At 46.1% G+C, this 13,372-nt stretch overlaps 1 protein-coding gene across 1 annotated transcript in view; it reads left to right on the top strand.

Annotated features, from left to right (window-relative positions):
• Positions 1–13,372, top strand: part of WWP2 (WW domain containing E3 ubiquitin protein ligase 2) — a 150,142-nt gene that overhangs the window by 124,960 nt on the left and 11,810 nt on the right. Inside the window, exons 10-11 of the mRNA XM_030299840.2 lie at positions 3,860–4,034; positions 10,955–11,009. Of these exons, the coding sequence (XP_030155700.1) occupies positions 3,860–4,034; positions 10,955–11,009 (230 nt within the window). The remainder of the gene's footprint in view (positions 1–3,859; positions 4,035–10,954; positions 11,010–13,372) is intronic.

The raw sequence follows: 13,372 nt of genomic DNA, 5'->3' as shown, positions 1-13,372 counted from the left end.
GGAGCTGTGTGGCTAAGGCATATCTGACTGACACTGAGAGGCCACGTGTGCCATCAGAATCTGGGGCTGCATTGGTAAGAGATTCTTGAAAAACAGGCAGAATGAAACACACTCTAGTTCTTTTCACTCCAGAAAAAAAAAAAAGTCGTACAAGCAAGGAAACATATATGTAGTATTCTATGAAATCATAATACAAACTCTGAATATGGATTTAATGACGATTTTCTAAATCGGGAGGAGGGGTCCTATGTGTGTTGTGGGGTGGGATGCAATAACTAAACGCTCAGCTTTGATAGCAGAAGGTTCACAAGTAACGTCTAATATGACAGAAATCAAGAAACAGTAGAAGGAGCATGCTGTTTAGAAATATGGCTGTAAATAGAAGGAGCAGTTGAGAATTCAAAGTTGTTGCTTCTGAGAGGTAGGAATCAGCGATGGGGAGAGGTAGGGAAGGAGACACTGTTTTTTATTGTGTCTCCTGTAGTACCATTTGCATTTTTTTAATGTTTATTTTTGAGACACACACACACACACACATGCACACACGCACACACAGCATGAGCTGGGGAGAGGCAGAGAGAGAGAGGATGACAGAAGATCCAAAGCAGGTTCTGTGCTGACAGCAGAGAGCCTGATGTGGGGCTTGAACTCAGGAACCATGAGATCGTGACCTGAGCTGAAGTTAGATGCTTAACTGAGCCACCCAGGTGTCCCAAGAAGCTGTTTTTAGAGACGCTGTGAGTTAAAAGAATCATTGAAGAGGTGGCCAAAAAAATTCAGTTAGGATGCTAACCCTGAAAATTGAGAAAGATACCGGACTGAAGCATGACAGTTATGTGAGTAAGGTAAGGATGCAGACAAGATGAAATGAGAAGGTAGTTAGAATAAAGCCTTTCCAGCCCATATAGTGTAATCCATATTGGGTTCCCTTTGCATTGAGTTAATGCTATTTTCTTCAGTGGTATCCCTTTCTTATCTTTTTAAGGCCCCTTTGTCCCTCTTCCCCTTTCAAACTTATAGTGGAAAAATCAGGCATGTACCAAATTTGAGAGAATAGTACGATGAATCCCTGCTAACTACCACCTGGTTGTAACAACTGATAACATTTTGTTTCGTCTGACCTCCTACTTTTCAGGGGAGGGGACTGATGAATTTTAGAGCAAATCCCAGCTGTCATATCTTTTGAACCATAAATATATCATATACATCTCTAACAGGTAAGGGTTTAAGAAAAAAAAAAAAACTAGGGGTACCTGGCTGGCTCAGTCCATAGAGCATGTGATTCTTAATCTCATTTTTGTGAGTTTGAGCCCCACGTTGTGCATAGAGATTCCTTAAAAAAACAACAAACTAAAATACCATTATCCCACCCAACAAAATTAACAACATTTCTTTGCTTCATGTCACCCAGTCCTTGTTCCATTCTCCCCAATTGTCTTAAAAATATTTTTACAGTTGATTTGGGTCAGATTTAAACTCAAGATCATCACATTAGTTTTGGCTGATATGTCTCATAAGGCTCTTTTATTATTTTTTATTTATTTTTTATTTTTTAAAATTTACATACAAATTAGTTAGCATATAGTGCAACAGTGATTTCGGGAGTAGATTCCTTAGTGCCCCTTGCCCATTTAGCCCATCCCCCCTCCCACAACCCCTCCAGCAACCCTCAGTTTGTTCTCCATATTTATGAGTCTGTTTTGTTTTGTCCCCCTCCCTGTTTTTATATTATTTTTGTTTCCCTTCCCTTATGTTCATCTGTTTTGTCTCTTAAAGTCCTCAGATGAGTGAAGTCATATGATTTTTGTCTTTCTCTGACTAATTTCACTTAGCATAATACCCTCCAGTTCCATCCATGTAGTTGCAAATGGCAAGATTTCATTCTTTTTGATTGCCAAGTATTACTCCATTGTATATATGTATGTGTGTGTGTATATATATATATACATATATACATATATACATATATATATATATATATACACACACACACACCACATTTCCTGTATCCATTCATCCATGGATGGACATTTGGGCTCTTTCCATACTTTGGCTATTGTGGATAGTGCTGCTATAAACATGGGGGTGCATGTGTCCCTTCGAAACAGCACACCTGGATCCCGTGGATAAATGCCTAGTAGTGTAATTGGTGGGTCGTAAGGTAATTCTATTTTTAGTTTTTTGAGGAACCTCCATACTGTTTTCCAGAGTGGCCGCACAGCTTGCATTCCCATCATAAGTCTCTTTTAACCTGTAAGTTTCCCCACTTTTTCTTTCTTTCTTTCTTTCTTTCTTTCTTTCTTTCTTTCTTTCTTTCTTTCTTTCTCTCTCTCTATCTCTTCCTCTCTCTCTTTCTTTTCTTCTCTCTCTCTCTCCTCTCTCTCTCTCTTCTTCTCTTTCTTTCTTCTTTCTTTCTTTCTTTCTTTCTTTCTTTCTTTCTTTCTTTCTTTCTTTCTTTCTTTCTTTCCTCTTTGAAGATCCTGGGCATTTGTTCTGTAGAATTTCTCATATTCTGGATGTGACCTTGGAATGTTGGGTGATATGCTTCTCTATCCATTGTCTTTCCTACCAACTGGTAGTTAGATATGGAGGCTTGATTAGATTGAAATTCACTTTTTAAAATTGAGGTATAACTTACACCCAATGAGATACCCAGATCTCAGGTTCATAGTTAGATGAGTTTTGACAAATGCATACATTTTTTTTTCAATATATGAAATTTATTGTCAAATTGGTTTCCATACAACACCCAGTGCTCATCCCAAAAGGTGGCCTCCTCAATACCTGTCACCCACCCTCCCCTCCCTTCCACCCCCCATCAACCCTCAGTTTGTTCTCAGTTTTTAAGAGTCTCTTATGGCAAATGCATACATTTATGTAACCTATACTCCCTCGAAATATAAAGCATTTCCATCATTCCACAAAGCTCCCTCTCTTACTTTCTCTTGATCACTTCTTCCTTCCATGTGTACAAATCGAGTTATAGCTGCCAAGCACAGATAAAGATATTTGCCATCTGTTTTAGCCTTGCCTTGCCTGTGGGTAATTTAGGACCCCTTTGGAAAGGTTGCTTTCTCCCTAAAAATAATGTAGAGAATCCTGCTGTTGTTTGTACGAACTCTCCTTCTCATGACCACGCAACATGTTTTCACTGGCAGTTTATATCAGGATGATTTCTGTTGCAGGTAGCAAAAATTGGGTTCCAAATTGACTTAAGTAATCAAGAGAATAAACTGGCTCATTTAACTGAATATTCTAGATGTAGATCCTGGTTTCAAGTAAAGCCTCATCTAGTGACTCGACAATTTCACCAAGGGGCCGGCTTTTCGTTTTGTTTTGTTTTTCTACTCTGTCATCTTTTGGGTCAACTTCATAATGTATTTGGGTCCTAGATGGCAGCCATTGGTTCCTAGGACTGCATGCTTTCTCGGTCATTATCTGGCAAGGAAGAGAGAGATTTTTCCCAGAATTCCTGGAGAAAGTCGTGAGATTGGCCCTGATTAGGCTCAGTGTAGGTCGCATGCCTACCCCTAATCCAGTCAGCTGTTCAACTCTGGACTTGGTAGTAGAGTCTCCTCCTTCCCCAGAACAACCTGGATCTCCTAAATGGAAATCAGGAGCTAATGGTGAGGAAGGATTGGCTGCTGTAGAGCAATGACTGCTATAATCACGAAAGCCCCAGTAGCCTCCGTCATTGGGACTTGCCTGGCTGTGCTTCCCTGGAGCAGCCCAGCTTCTGCACCAGACACCTTGCTTAACCCTGCCTCAGCCCCTCCTCGCCAGCCATCCAGAGGTTTCTCTAGAATTTGAGGGTAGGGGTGGGTGGTCACTACATTCATTCTGACCTTAATGTTTCCAGCTGGGAAAAACGCACAGACCCCCGAGGCAGGTTTTACTATGTGGATCACAACACGCGGACCACCACCTGGCAGCGCCCCACAGCCGAGTACGTGCGGAACTACGAGCAGTGGCAGTCACAGCGGAATCAGCTTCAGGGCGCCATGCAGCACTTCAGCCAAAGATTCCTCTACCAGGTGAGAGGGCAGGGGCTTGCCACGAGGGAGGGGAGCCTCCTGGCCCTGGAGAATGTGCTGCCTCGCACACTATTTGTTGACCTGTTTGGTGAGCGGGAAGACGGTAGCTGGAAATATCAGTGCTCTGGAGATTTTACTCATCACAATGAAATTCCTCAAATTCCGTCATTTCTAATTTAGTAACTCAGTGTCCAGCTTCTGTGTTTCAGGACTCAATATACCTGAAACTGACTCAGTATATCTGAGATATATACTGTCTTTCTGCCAAGACTGGATTTCTCTTCTGGCCCCTCCATCCAAGTCCATTTATTCTAATTTGAAACCTGAAGGTCAGCTGTGACTTCTTCCGTACCTCAACTTTTGAGAACAAAACAGCCACCTACTCAGTTCGTTAAGCATCCAACTTCAGCTCAGGTCATGATCTCACAGTTCGTGGGCTTGACCCCCACATCTGGCTCTGCACTGACAGTGCACAGCCTGCTTGGGTCCTGTCTCCCTTTTCTCTGTGCCCCTCCCCTGCTTGCTTGCGCTCTCTCTCTCTCAGAAATAAATACACATTAAAAAAAAAGCCATCTGGGGCGCCTGGGTGGCGCAGTCGGTTAAGCGTCCGACTTCAGCCAGGTCACGATCTCGCGATCTGTGAGTTCGAGCCCCGCGTCGGGCTCTGGGCTGATGGCTCAGAGCCTGGAGCCTGTTTCCGATTCTGTGTCTCCCTCTCTCTCTGCCCCTCCCCCGTTCATACTCTGTCTCTCTCTGTCCGAAAAATAAACATTGAAAAAAAAAATTAAAAAAAAAAGCCATCTAAATCTTTTCCTTTCTGCTATTGTTTTTCTTTAAATCTTTTTTATTTGACACATTCTTAAGGATGGAAGGACCTCTAAAGTTGTTGTGGATCAGGGCTTCGCAAACTATGGCCCATGGGCCAAAGTGGCCCACAACTGGTTTTGTAAATAAAGTTTTATTGGTACAGAAGCACTCCAAGTAGTTTAGGTATTGACTCTGGCTACTTACTTACACTGTAACAACAGAGTTGAGTAGTTTCAACAGAGACCATATAGCTTATAAAGCCTGAAATATTTGCTGTCTAGCCCTTTACAGAAAAAGTTTATTGACCTCTAGTTCATCTTCCTTCTGATTCCTGGTTTTCCTTCATCCCTCCCAACTGAACGGTTAGGGCAGCCTTTCACTTGTTCTCTCTGTTGGCATTGTTCTCTCTTCCAATCTGTACTGCCTATTCCCAGCAGAGCAGTCTTCACATATCACTGTCATTTGATCACTTTTGCTCAACATTTATCACTGTTTTTTTTTTTCTTTTTTCTTTCTTCTTTTTTTTTTTTTTTTTAATTAGTCTCCATGCCCAGCTTGGAGCCCAGCTTGAATTCATGACCCTGAGATCAAGACCTGATCTGAGACCAAGAGTCGGACCCTCAACCAACTGAGCCACCCAGACGCCCCTATCACTGTCATTTTAATCACTGGCTCAAAGCCTTCTGTGGTCATTACCTACAGAACAGCATTCAAATTTCTTACTCCAGAATTCGGAGTGCTATGATCCCAAATTAACTGTCTAATGGCCGCCTTTACTGTGTCCCTTCAGGAACCCTCCCAACCCCTCCTTCCATCCCATTAGAGCCTCCACCAGTGACCTTGTTCCCCCCAGCCACACAGCTGTCTTTGGCAGGACAGGTAGCATTACCAAGTTGGAACTCTGCATATTCTCAGGGGGCCTTGAACATGAAGCTCGGGATCTGTAGTAGAGTCTCTACAGAAGGTGGTGGATTAGAGGCTGGAAACCTTTTGAGCTGGTCCACAGCATTTAATCACCGAGTTTAGTCAGTACTGTTTCTGTTTGAAATGAACTCTAACCCCACAACCCATTTCTAAATTAGATACTTTCCTAGTTCGATGCTTACGATAGCTTTAATTCCGTTTAGCTAAGTACGTTCATTATCAACTTTGCCTTTGTTTGCAGTTTTTTCCTCTGCTCACCTGAAGCAGGAGCTACCACCTCCCAGGGCCAGCCGATCTCCTCTTCTGTCTGTCAGGGCCGGTGCTCCTTGTAGAGTGAGAGAACCGTAGAAACCTCCATCTCTTTAGTGCGGATGGACAGAAAGCACAGTGTTTATCACATCGACTTGTCTCCCAAGGTCAACTGTCATGCCTGTCTGTGATTCGTGCCCCGGTGCCCCGTGGTCTACCCGGGGCAGCCCTTGTGTAGGTTCTCATGCCAGGCCTTGTACTCCACAGCCCCTTTCACACATGCCTGGCGTCCGGTTCTGGCATGTTTCGAAATTGGATGGGATGTGATCATTCTCTGCATTTCAGAAATTGTTCCTCCAGAGCTAGGCCCCAAAGACTTTCTCTGCCATTTTTCTTGGGTGGTCGTGGCTACAAAACTAGGAAGGTCTGGGTGTTTCTATCCTTTGTGTTAGAGACAAGGACACGTTTTAGGAGTCTCACACTGGTTTTGTCTCCCTGCTTATTTGGCTTCTCTAAGTATTGAAAAAAAAAATCTCTTGAAGGAATCTTTTTTTCTGTATAATGCACCAATATGTTGTCGGTTGACTGAAATGTTTGGTGGGTGAGAGGGAAGGTTCTAGAGGTCACTTCCACTTGGTCTTTTGGAACCTTCATTTCTCTTGCCCACCCTCTCTCATTTTAGCAATGCCATTCCAGGCATGCAGAGGTAGAACTTTGCCTTGGAGAGTCCCCTACTACTTTTTTGAGTACCCTAAAAACGATTTTCTCCACTCTGCTGGGGTCTTAGGAGGGTTCTAGATAGAGGTGATGGTTCCCTTTTCTCTGTGAAACAAGATTCATATTGAAAAACGTGTTAAGAATCTTTTATGGGTCAGCTTTCAATGTCTCTCTGTTGATTTCCCTCTTCCCTGGATTTGCTTTGCCTCTCGCTTGCTCTGGAGCCATGTCCTGGTTACAAGTAAGAAGAGTTGCTTTCATACAGTTATTTTGGGGTTTGGCCTTGGCCCAGGGTTTGACTCGGAAGACTTAAGAGCTGATACTGTACCAATGGGCTCTCTTCTTCCTCCTCCTCCTCCTCCTCCTCCTCCTCCTCCTCCTGCTGGGCTGAAGCCAAGACCTCGTTCTTCTTTACTTGTTCTAGAGAGAACACAAAATGCAGTGCAAGATAGAAGACGAAGGAGCCCCACGTCACGGTCTCCCACAGCTCCTTCCTGCTTTCTGCCCCATCACACACATTTTTCAGTTTCTCTTTTCATTCCCCTTATTTCTGATACGCTCCCCTTTCCTGATGCCCCAGCGTGCCTTTGTTTGTTGTGACCGTCATGCACATACTTGTGTATTGCCCTTACAATTTCTCTTTGCCCTTTCTTCTGTGACCCTGCTGCGTTCCAGCAGGGATGCCCACCTAGTCGCATGCATTGTGCAGTGTGACAGGACCCATCTCACAACCTGCTACTATTTTTGTGGCATTCCCTTTACCCCCACTTTGGTCCTCCCTTAATGACTAAAGGATGTAGCCAGTGTCTACAGGACTGAAACAGATCATTCTGTGGCTCCTGATGTGTGGATGCCAAATTGCATTATCCAGAAACAGACAACTCCTTTCTTACTCTGCAGAGAGCCCCTTGGGTTGAACTCTCAAACACCTGGGTTTTGTTCTGCACCCCGTGGGTGGATACTTAAAAAAAGGAGCCGGCCTTCCATACGTAACCTTTAATGCCCTTCCCAGAGCCTTTATTGCCCTCGGCTCTATTTGCTAGACATTCTTTATTTCTGAGTTTGTATCTTAAAATATTACTGGAACTTAGTGCTTAGTCCCTGAGGGACTTGAACTCAACGTGAGCTGTCTGGCTCACGGCCTGCACCTCAGATGTCCCAACCCAGGGACAGTTACCAGGCAAGTGATTCAACAGTGTTACTTTCTGTTCCTACTAGTAAAGGAAATTGTCTTGTCGCTTAAAGTCACCTGCAGATCCAAGGATCTTTCTTCTGACTCTAATCCCTCCAGGCCCCTTTCTCTGTGGTTTTCTGCCTGTGCTCCAAGTGACACTTGGGATCTCTCCTTTTGGGGGAATTGGCGGAGAAGAGAAGGGGCAGTCGGTTGACTTACTGGAGATGTGGGGTTTTGGGGTTTTGGTTTTCAAGCCATGATGTGTGGCTCTTATTTTTTGTTTCTCTTTGGCTTCTTTCTGTCCACTTCCTTTTCTTATTTTTCAAGTTGTACTATGTACATTGAGGGAGAAATGTCCAAAATAGTTAAGTGCTTTTCTTTAACTGCAAGAGGTAAAATTGTTGCAGGTGTCGGCTTTCATGGACTCCATCTCATAAGTTGTTCACGTTTATCAGCCTCTGGCCTCTCTCCCTTCCCTATTGCTTCCTCTTCTATCCCCTGTTCATAGGTTTTGGGGAGTGTGGATCTGATAAGATGAGAATAGGACGATGGCAAAGGAACGAAACAAAATGCCATAACTAAAGAGAGCCAACATTGTATGAAGTTTTAAAAAAGGCAAGGATTAAGAAAAGGGTTGATGATTCTTTTTAAAATTCTCCTCCCTGTGTTCTGTATACTAGTCACAGTTGATTTTGGTGAATAATAGAAATCCACTTGGTTCAACTTAAACAGAAAAGGAATTTCTCAAATGGGAATGGGGTAGTTGATAGAATTAGCAGAATGACGAAGAACCAAGCTCTGGCAGAATCCAGGGGCAGGCGAGGCAAAGGAATAGTTCGTGTAGGACATTGTCCTCTTGTGCTGCCATTAAACACTTGTTGCTCCAGTGGATTGTGGACTCTATCACAGTAGTAATTTCCAACAGACCCCATGCTTTCCTGCCGTTCCCGGAAGTCCTGAGTGGGAGCATCGGATTGGCTGGTCTTTAAGTCATGTGCCTGCACCGGAGCTGCCATGGTGTTGGGAAGGGAAATATTTGCTAGCTGATAAATATTTTTGGTCTCTAGTTCAGTGCAGGTCATGGAGGCTGTCAGTAAAAGTTGTTTGGTCTGTTGAGCTGCAGGGTTGTGCAAAAGATGACTGTCAGCCCCCTGACGCCCACTGGGTACCAGTTGGGAGCTAATTTCCCATTGGCGCGTGAACGCTATGTGGATTATCCACTCATTCCAAAAAAAGACTTGAAGCAGCAGACAGTTTTGCTCTGAATGCTTCTTTACTTTCTTAAAATGACCTTTCCTGCGTTTCTTCCCTTTTGCTACAGCTCATTCCCCACCGAGTTCTCTTTGGCTTCATTATCTGAAATGCATGCGTATTTCACAAGTTCGTTCCGTTCCTTCTGTGACCAAATGCTTTTATAGCCACTGCTCTTCTGTGTTAACTGGAAAACAAAGCTGGAGGAACTTGGGTTTCATGAGATGTTGCACCCCACCCCCACCCTGCTCCCACCAAAATGACCTCGGGAGATGTCACATTTGGGAGATCTTTTTTAGGAACCATCAGCTAAGTCTGAATTGTGGTGGAAACGTGAGCACGTCCTCCAGGATGACGGTAACGGGCCCAAAATCGAGCACAGCCCAGCTTCCCACACCTCCGTGCAATCTCACTGTGCCGGGTAGGAGGCCCTTTGCTGAAAGGCGGCTCTGTCCCACCAGGGAACCTATGGTTTCAAGACTTAAACATCTTTTTTGGAACTTGCTTTGGAAGAGTTGCCTGAACTGCCACCTTGGAAAGAAAGTTTCTCTGTCCTTTCAGCCGGGGGTGGAGGGCCGGCTGTGAAGGGTGCGGGGGTTCTTTGGCAGTTGAGCTCCACCAATGTTTTCTCAAGCTGAGACTGAGCTCCATTCATCCTCCTGCCCGTGTGTGGCTCCGTCGCCCCCAGACAGAGCCAGCCGGCAGCCCAAAGTCTGCATTGAGAACTTGATCCCCTCGTGCGACGATTAAGTTTTAGTAAGTGAAATAAAAATGCTTCAGCAAAAAAGAAAAGAAAAGGAAAAAGAAAAGCAAGCAAGCAAGCGCGTGCGGAACGACGGAACAATACTTGTTTTATTTAACTATGAAGAGTTTTTGACAGCGCCCCCCTTCTCTGCAGGATATGAGAACTCTGGGTCCACCGCAGCCCTGCCCCAGGGATCTCACGGCAGAATTAGGCTGGGGGGTGGGGGGTTTGAACGTAAACAGTGACCCTCAAGGCCTGGAGTCCGCTCCCCTTTCTTTCTCCTGCCTCTCCTGCTCGCTTGCCACCTCGCCCCCAGCCCCACCTCCCCAGACAGGCACACACAGAACACTGAGCAACTTCAGGTTCGGGCCGGAGGAGAATAAAGGTGCTTTGTGAAGGGAAGCAAAACATTCCTGGGGGAGGTGAGGGGCCTGGGGCATGAATGTGCCCTCAGTCTGGGCTGGTTTTGCACACCACGGCTGCTCCCTCTCCCTCTCAGGCGCACCCAGGAGGGAGTTGGAGGGAGGAGGGCCCAGCCCCCAGCCAGGAAGCTCTGGGCGTGGGCAGGGCTTGTGGGAATGATTTCATTGGAAAGGCCTGCGATATTTTTTCCCCTCCCGTGTGTGGTTCTTGGAGAAAGTTGGAGGTGGTGGTGATTTCAGTCGCCCTGGCCGCCGCGAGCAGGAGCTCCTGCCGCAGGAAGGCACTGGCCGGGCCTGCCCGGCGGTCCGCTCCGGGCCCTCCCGCCACGCCTGGGGCCAGCTCTCTGCCTCCACAGCCCTGGCCCACCTTCTTCTGCACCCATCGTCCTCCCCCTCGCTCCCCCCTCTCCAAAGCCCGTCGGGCCCTCTGTGTGCGGGGTTCTTTTTGGGTTTCTCTCTTTTGAAGAAAACTTTTGAGAGACGCAGATGTCACTTAAGGCCTCACGGTATCCTGTACAAAGTGCTCAAATGTGGAAATGAGTCCTTGGCATTTTTATTTTTATCGATCGATTTATTTTTAACCGGCGGCTTTTTTTTAATCTCTGTGTTCTGCTGTGTTTCTTGTGTTTAGTCTTCAAGTGCTTCGACTGACCATGACCCACTGGGCCCCCTCCCTCCTGGCTGGGGTAAGTACCGAGTTCTACTTCCATGTCCTCAGCTGTCTGTAGGTTGATGCTCTGTCTTCTTCCCGTGCGAGTCTTTCTCACTCCCATCCCTCAATTCTCCATTTCGCTTTGCTCCAGCACATGCTGTGGGGATGCCCTAGTGGGAGGTTACAGGCGATGGAGCTGGAAGGTTGGGAAAGTAATTGAGTTCCCCTGCACCCCTGTAGCATTCACCTGCCATGACTGAAGGGTTATGACCCTACGGACAGAGTCCCTTAGCAGCCATGAGACTGTTGGGTTTTGGTCCTGACTTTGAATGGTCTACCCAGCCATCCATCCTGTCATTGACTAAGACATTTTGACACTGACTTACCCGCAGGTGCACTGGTTTCAGGTCTGTGGCTGTGCCATTGGAAGGAGCCACCTTACCAAACCTTTTTTTGCAGCCAGGATGTTGGAGGACTTCAGCCTAATTTTGACTAAAGAAAGCCACCTTTTTATTTGTGACCCAGTTGTGAAAAAGACCAGAGGGAAGCAGATGAGAGAGTTGAGCACTGGGCGGCAACTCTGTGGAGGCGCGTCATTGCTGATTAATAACGCCATGCTGGATTCTCCTTGTCATTGGAGAATTTTAAGTCCTGGGCGTGATTTGCCAATAATGAGTTAGAGGGATGGACGTCCTTGACTTGGGAGAGATTATGGGCTTTATGGCTATTCTGGGAAGGAGTAGCCATGCAAAAAGGGGTCATGGGAGATGGTGAGATTCCATGCATTCTGCAGCTCTGAACCGGGTCAGGGTTTTGTTCAATACGGCAAGAGTCCCTGCGTTCCGAAGAGGGCAGTTTTTGCAAGAATCAGCATGTGCCGGCTTTAGTGTATTGGTGAGTCCAGTGGCAGACAGTAAATGCTAGTTTGATGGTGGTCACAGATGGTTATTAAATTGGGCAGGGGCATGCTCCCCAGTAAAGACGGAGAAGGTGACAATGATAGGATGAACATGACCTGGGAAAGTACAGCTTTTGAGCTGGATCCTCTTAGTGTAGACATATTACTCCCTGCTAGTAATTTACCAGATTCCATCACCTCCCTGGGACCCATAGTGTGTCACTTAGGGAATTACCACTGTATTCCAGAGCACTGGAAGGACCTTGTAGACCTTCTAGGGGGATGTGTTGGTTAGTGAGGCCTCCAGACAGTTCTTGAAAATCACCGATGACCCATCTGGCTCTTTGAACTGATGAAAGGTCACAAGTATCTCAGAGATCAACAGCAAGTCAAATGTGAGGAGTCAAACACAGGGTCCCTGGCTAGGCAGGGAAAATGCATCAGATTAAACAAGAATGTATGATGTTTGGCAGCCAGTAGACACTCTGACCCAAAGCCAGGGGCCCGGAGTCGTTCCTGGGTCTGCAGAGTCCAATGATTTCTTTCTGCTACATGGTCACCAAGTAAATCTGCTACATGATTTGGTTCTGCTACATGATGGTCACCAAGTAAGAGCATCTGCAGCGACTCAAAAATAGCTCCCAGAAGCCAAGTGTGAAATATCTGAGATGGGATTAGGAGCCATGGTCAGAGTCAGTGGTGTTTACCTGCGATCAGGAAAACACACAAGATTATATTGGTATGAAACTGAGAAAAAAGAACATCTGGCCGAGGGCCAGGGAACCTTCCTAATCACATCCTTTGGGCTTTGTGTGGCTTTTCCAGGGCTGTGACAGGGCCACCTCCCCAAGAAGAGTTGAGAGTGAACAGAAAGAGCAGCAGAACCAAGTGAGAATTGTGTTTAGTGGGAGCCTGCTATGAAAGCTGTGCTCTCCTGCTGTCAGTCCTAGGTCCCTTTCTGCTCCTCTAGGAGAGACCGCCCCCGTTCTCCCTGCACCCCGTCCCATGGGTTAGGATGCCTCAGGTTTAGATCCACATGTCTTCAGCCACCCTGACCCTGGCCATGTGACTACATGCTTCCAGGTCTACTTCTTCCTGAAGGAAGCAAACTAGATGCTAGGGTTAGGGCTTTCCCAGCCCCTAAGCTAAGAAATTGTACGCGGTGAGGCAGTTCCAGGAGGCCCCCTGGCAGCAATGAGGGCATAGGCCCCAGACCGGCTGGACAGATCCCCCACCCTGAGGATCAGCATGGGCTCTGGCCCGTGGCAGAGCAGACACAAAGGATCTAGTTTAAAGCAGAAGCTTCTGGAATGGAAGGGGCCTCTCCTTTTTTTTAGAACTTTCTCAGGAAGCCTGCCTTCTGTGGGACAGTCCCATAAGCTTTTCTGAGGTGATGGTGAGTTCTGTAATAATCTTGGACATCTTTTCTTTCTTTCCTTTTGTCTGTGTTTTTAAAATTTCTGTCAGGAAATGGATACCATGTAAGACAGAGAGACCAA

Source organism: Lynx canadensis, chromosome E2 (genome assembly GCF_007474595.2).
Source record: "Lynx canadensis isolate LIC74 chromosome E2, mLynCan4.pri.v2, whole genome shotgun sequence".
Taxonomy (NCBI): Eukaryota; Metazoa; Chordata; class Mammalia; order Carnivora; family Felidae; genus Lynx; species Lynx canadensis.
This window is presented reverse-complemented; position numbering and strand designations above follow the sequence as displayed.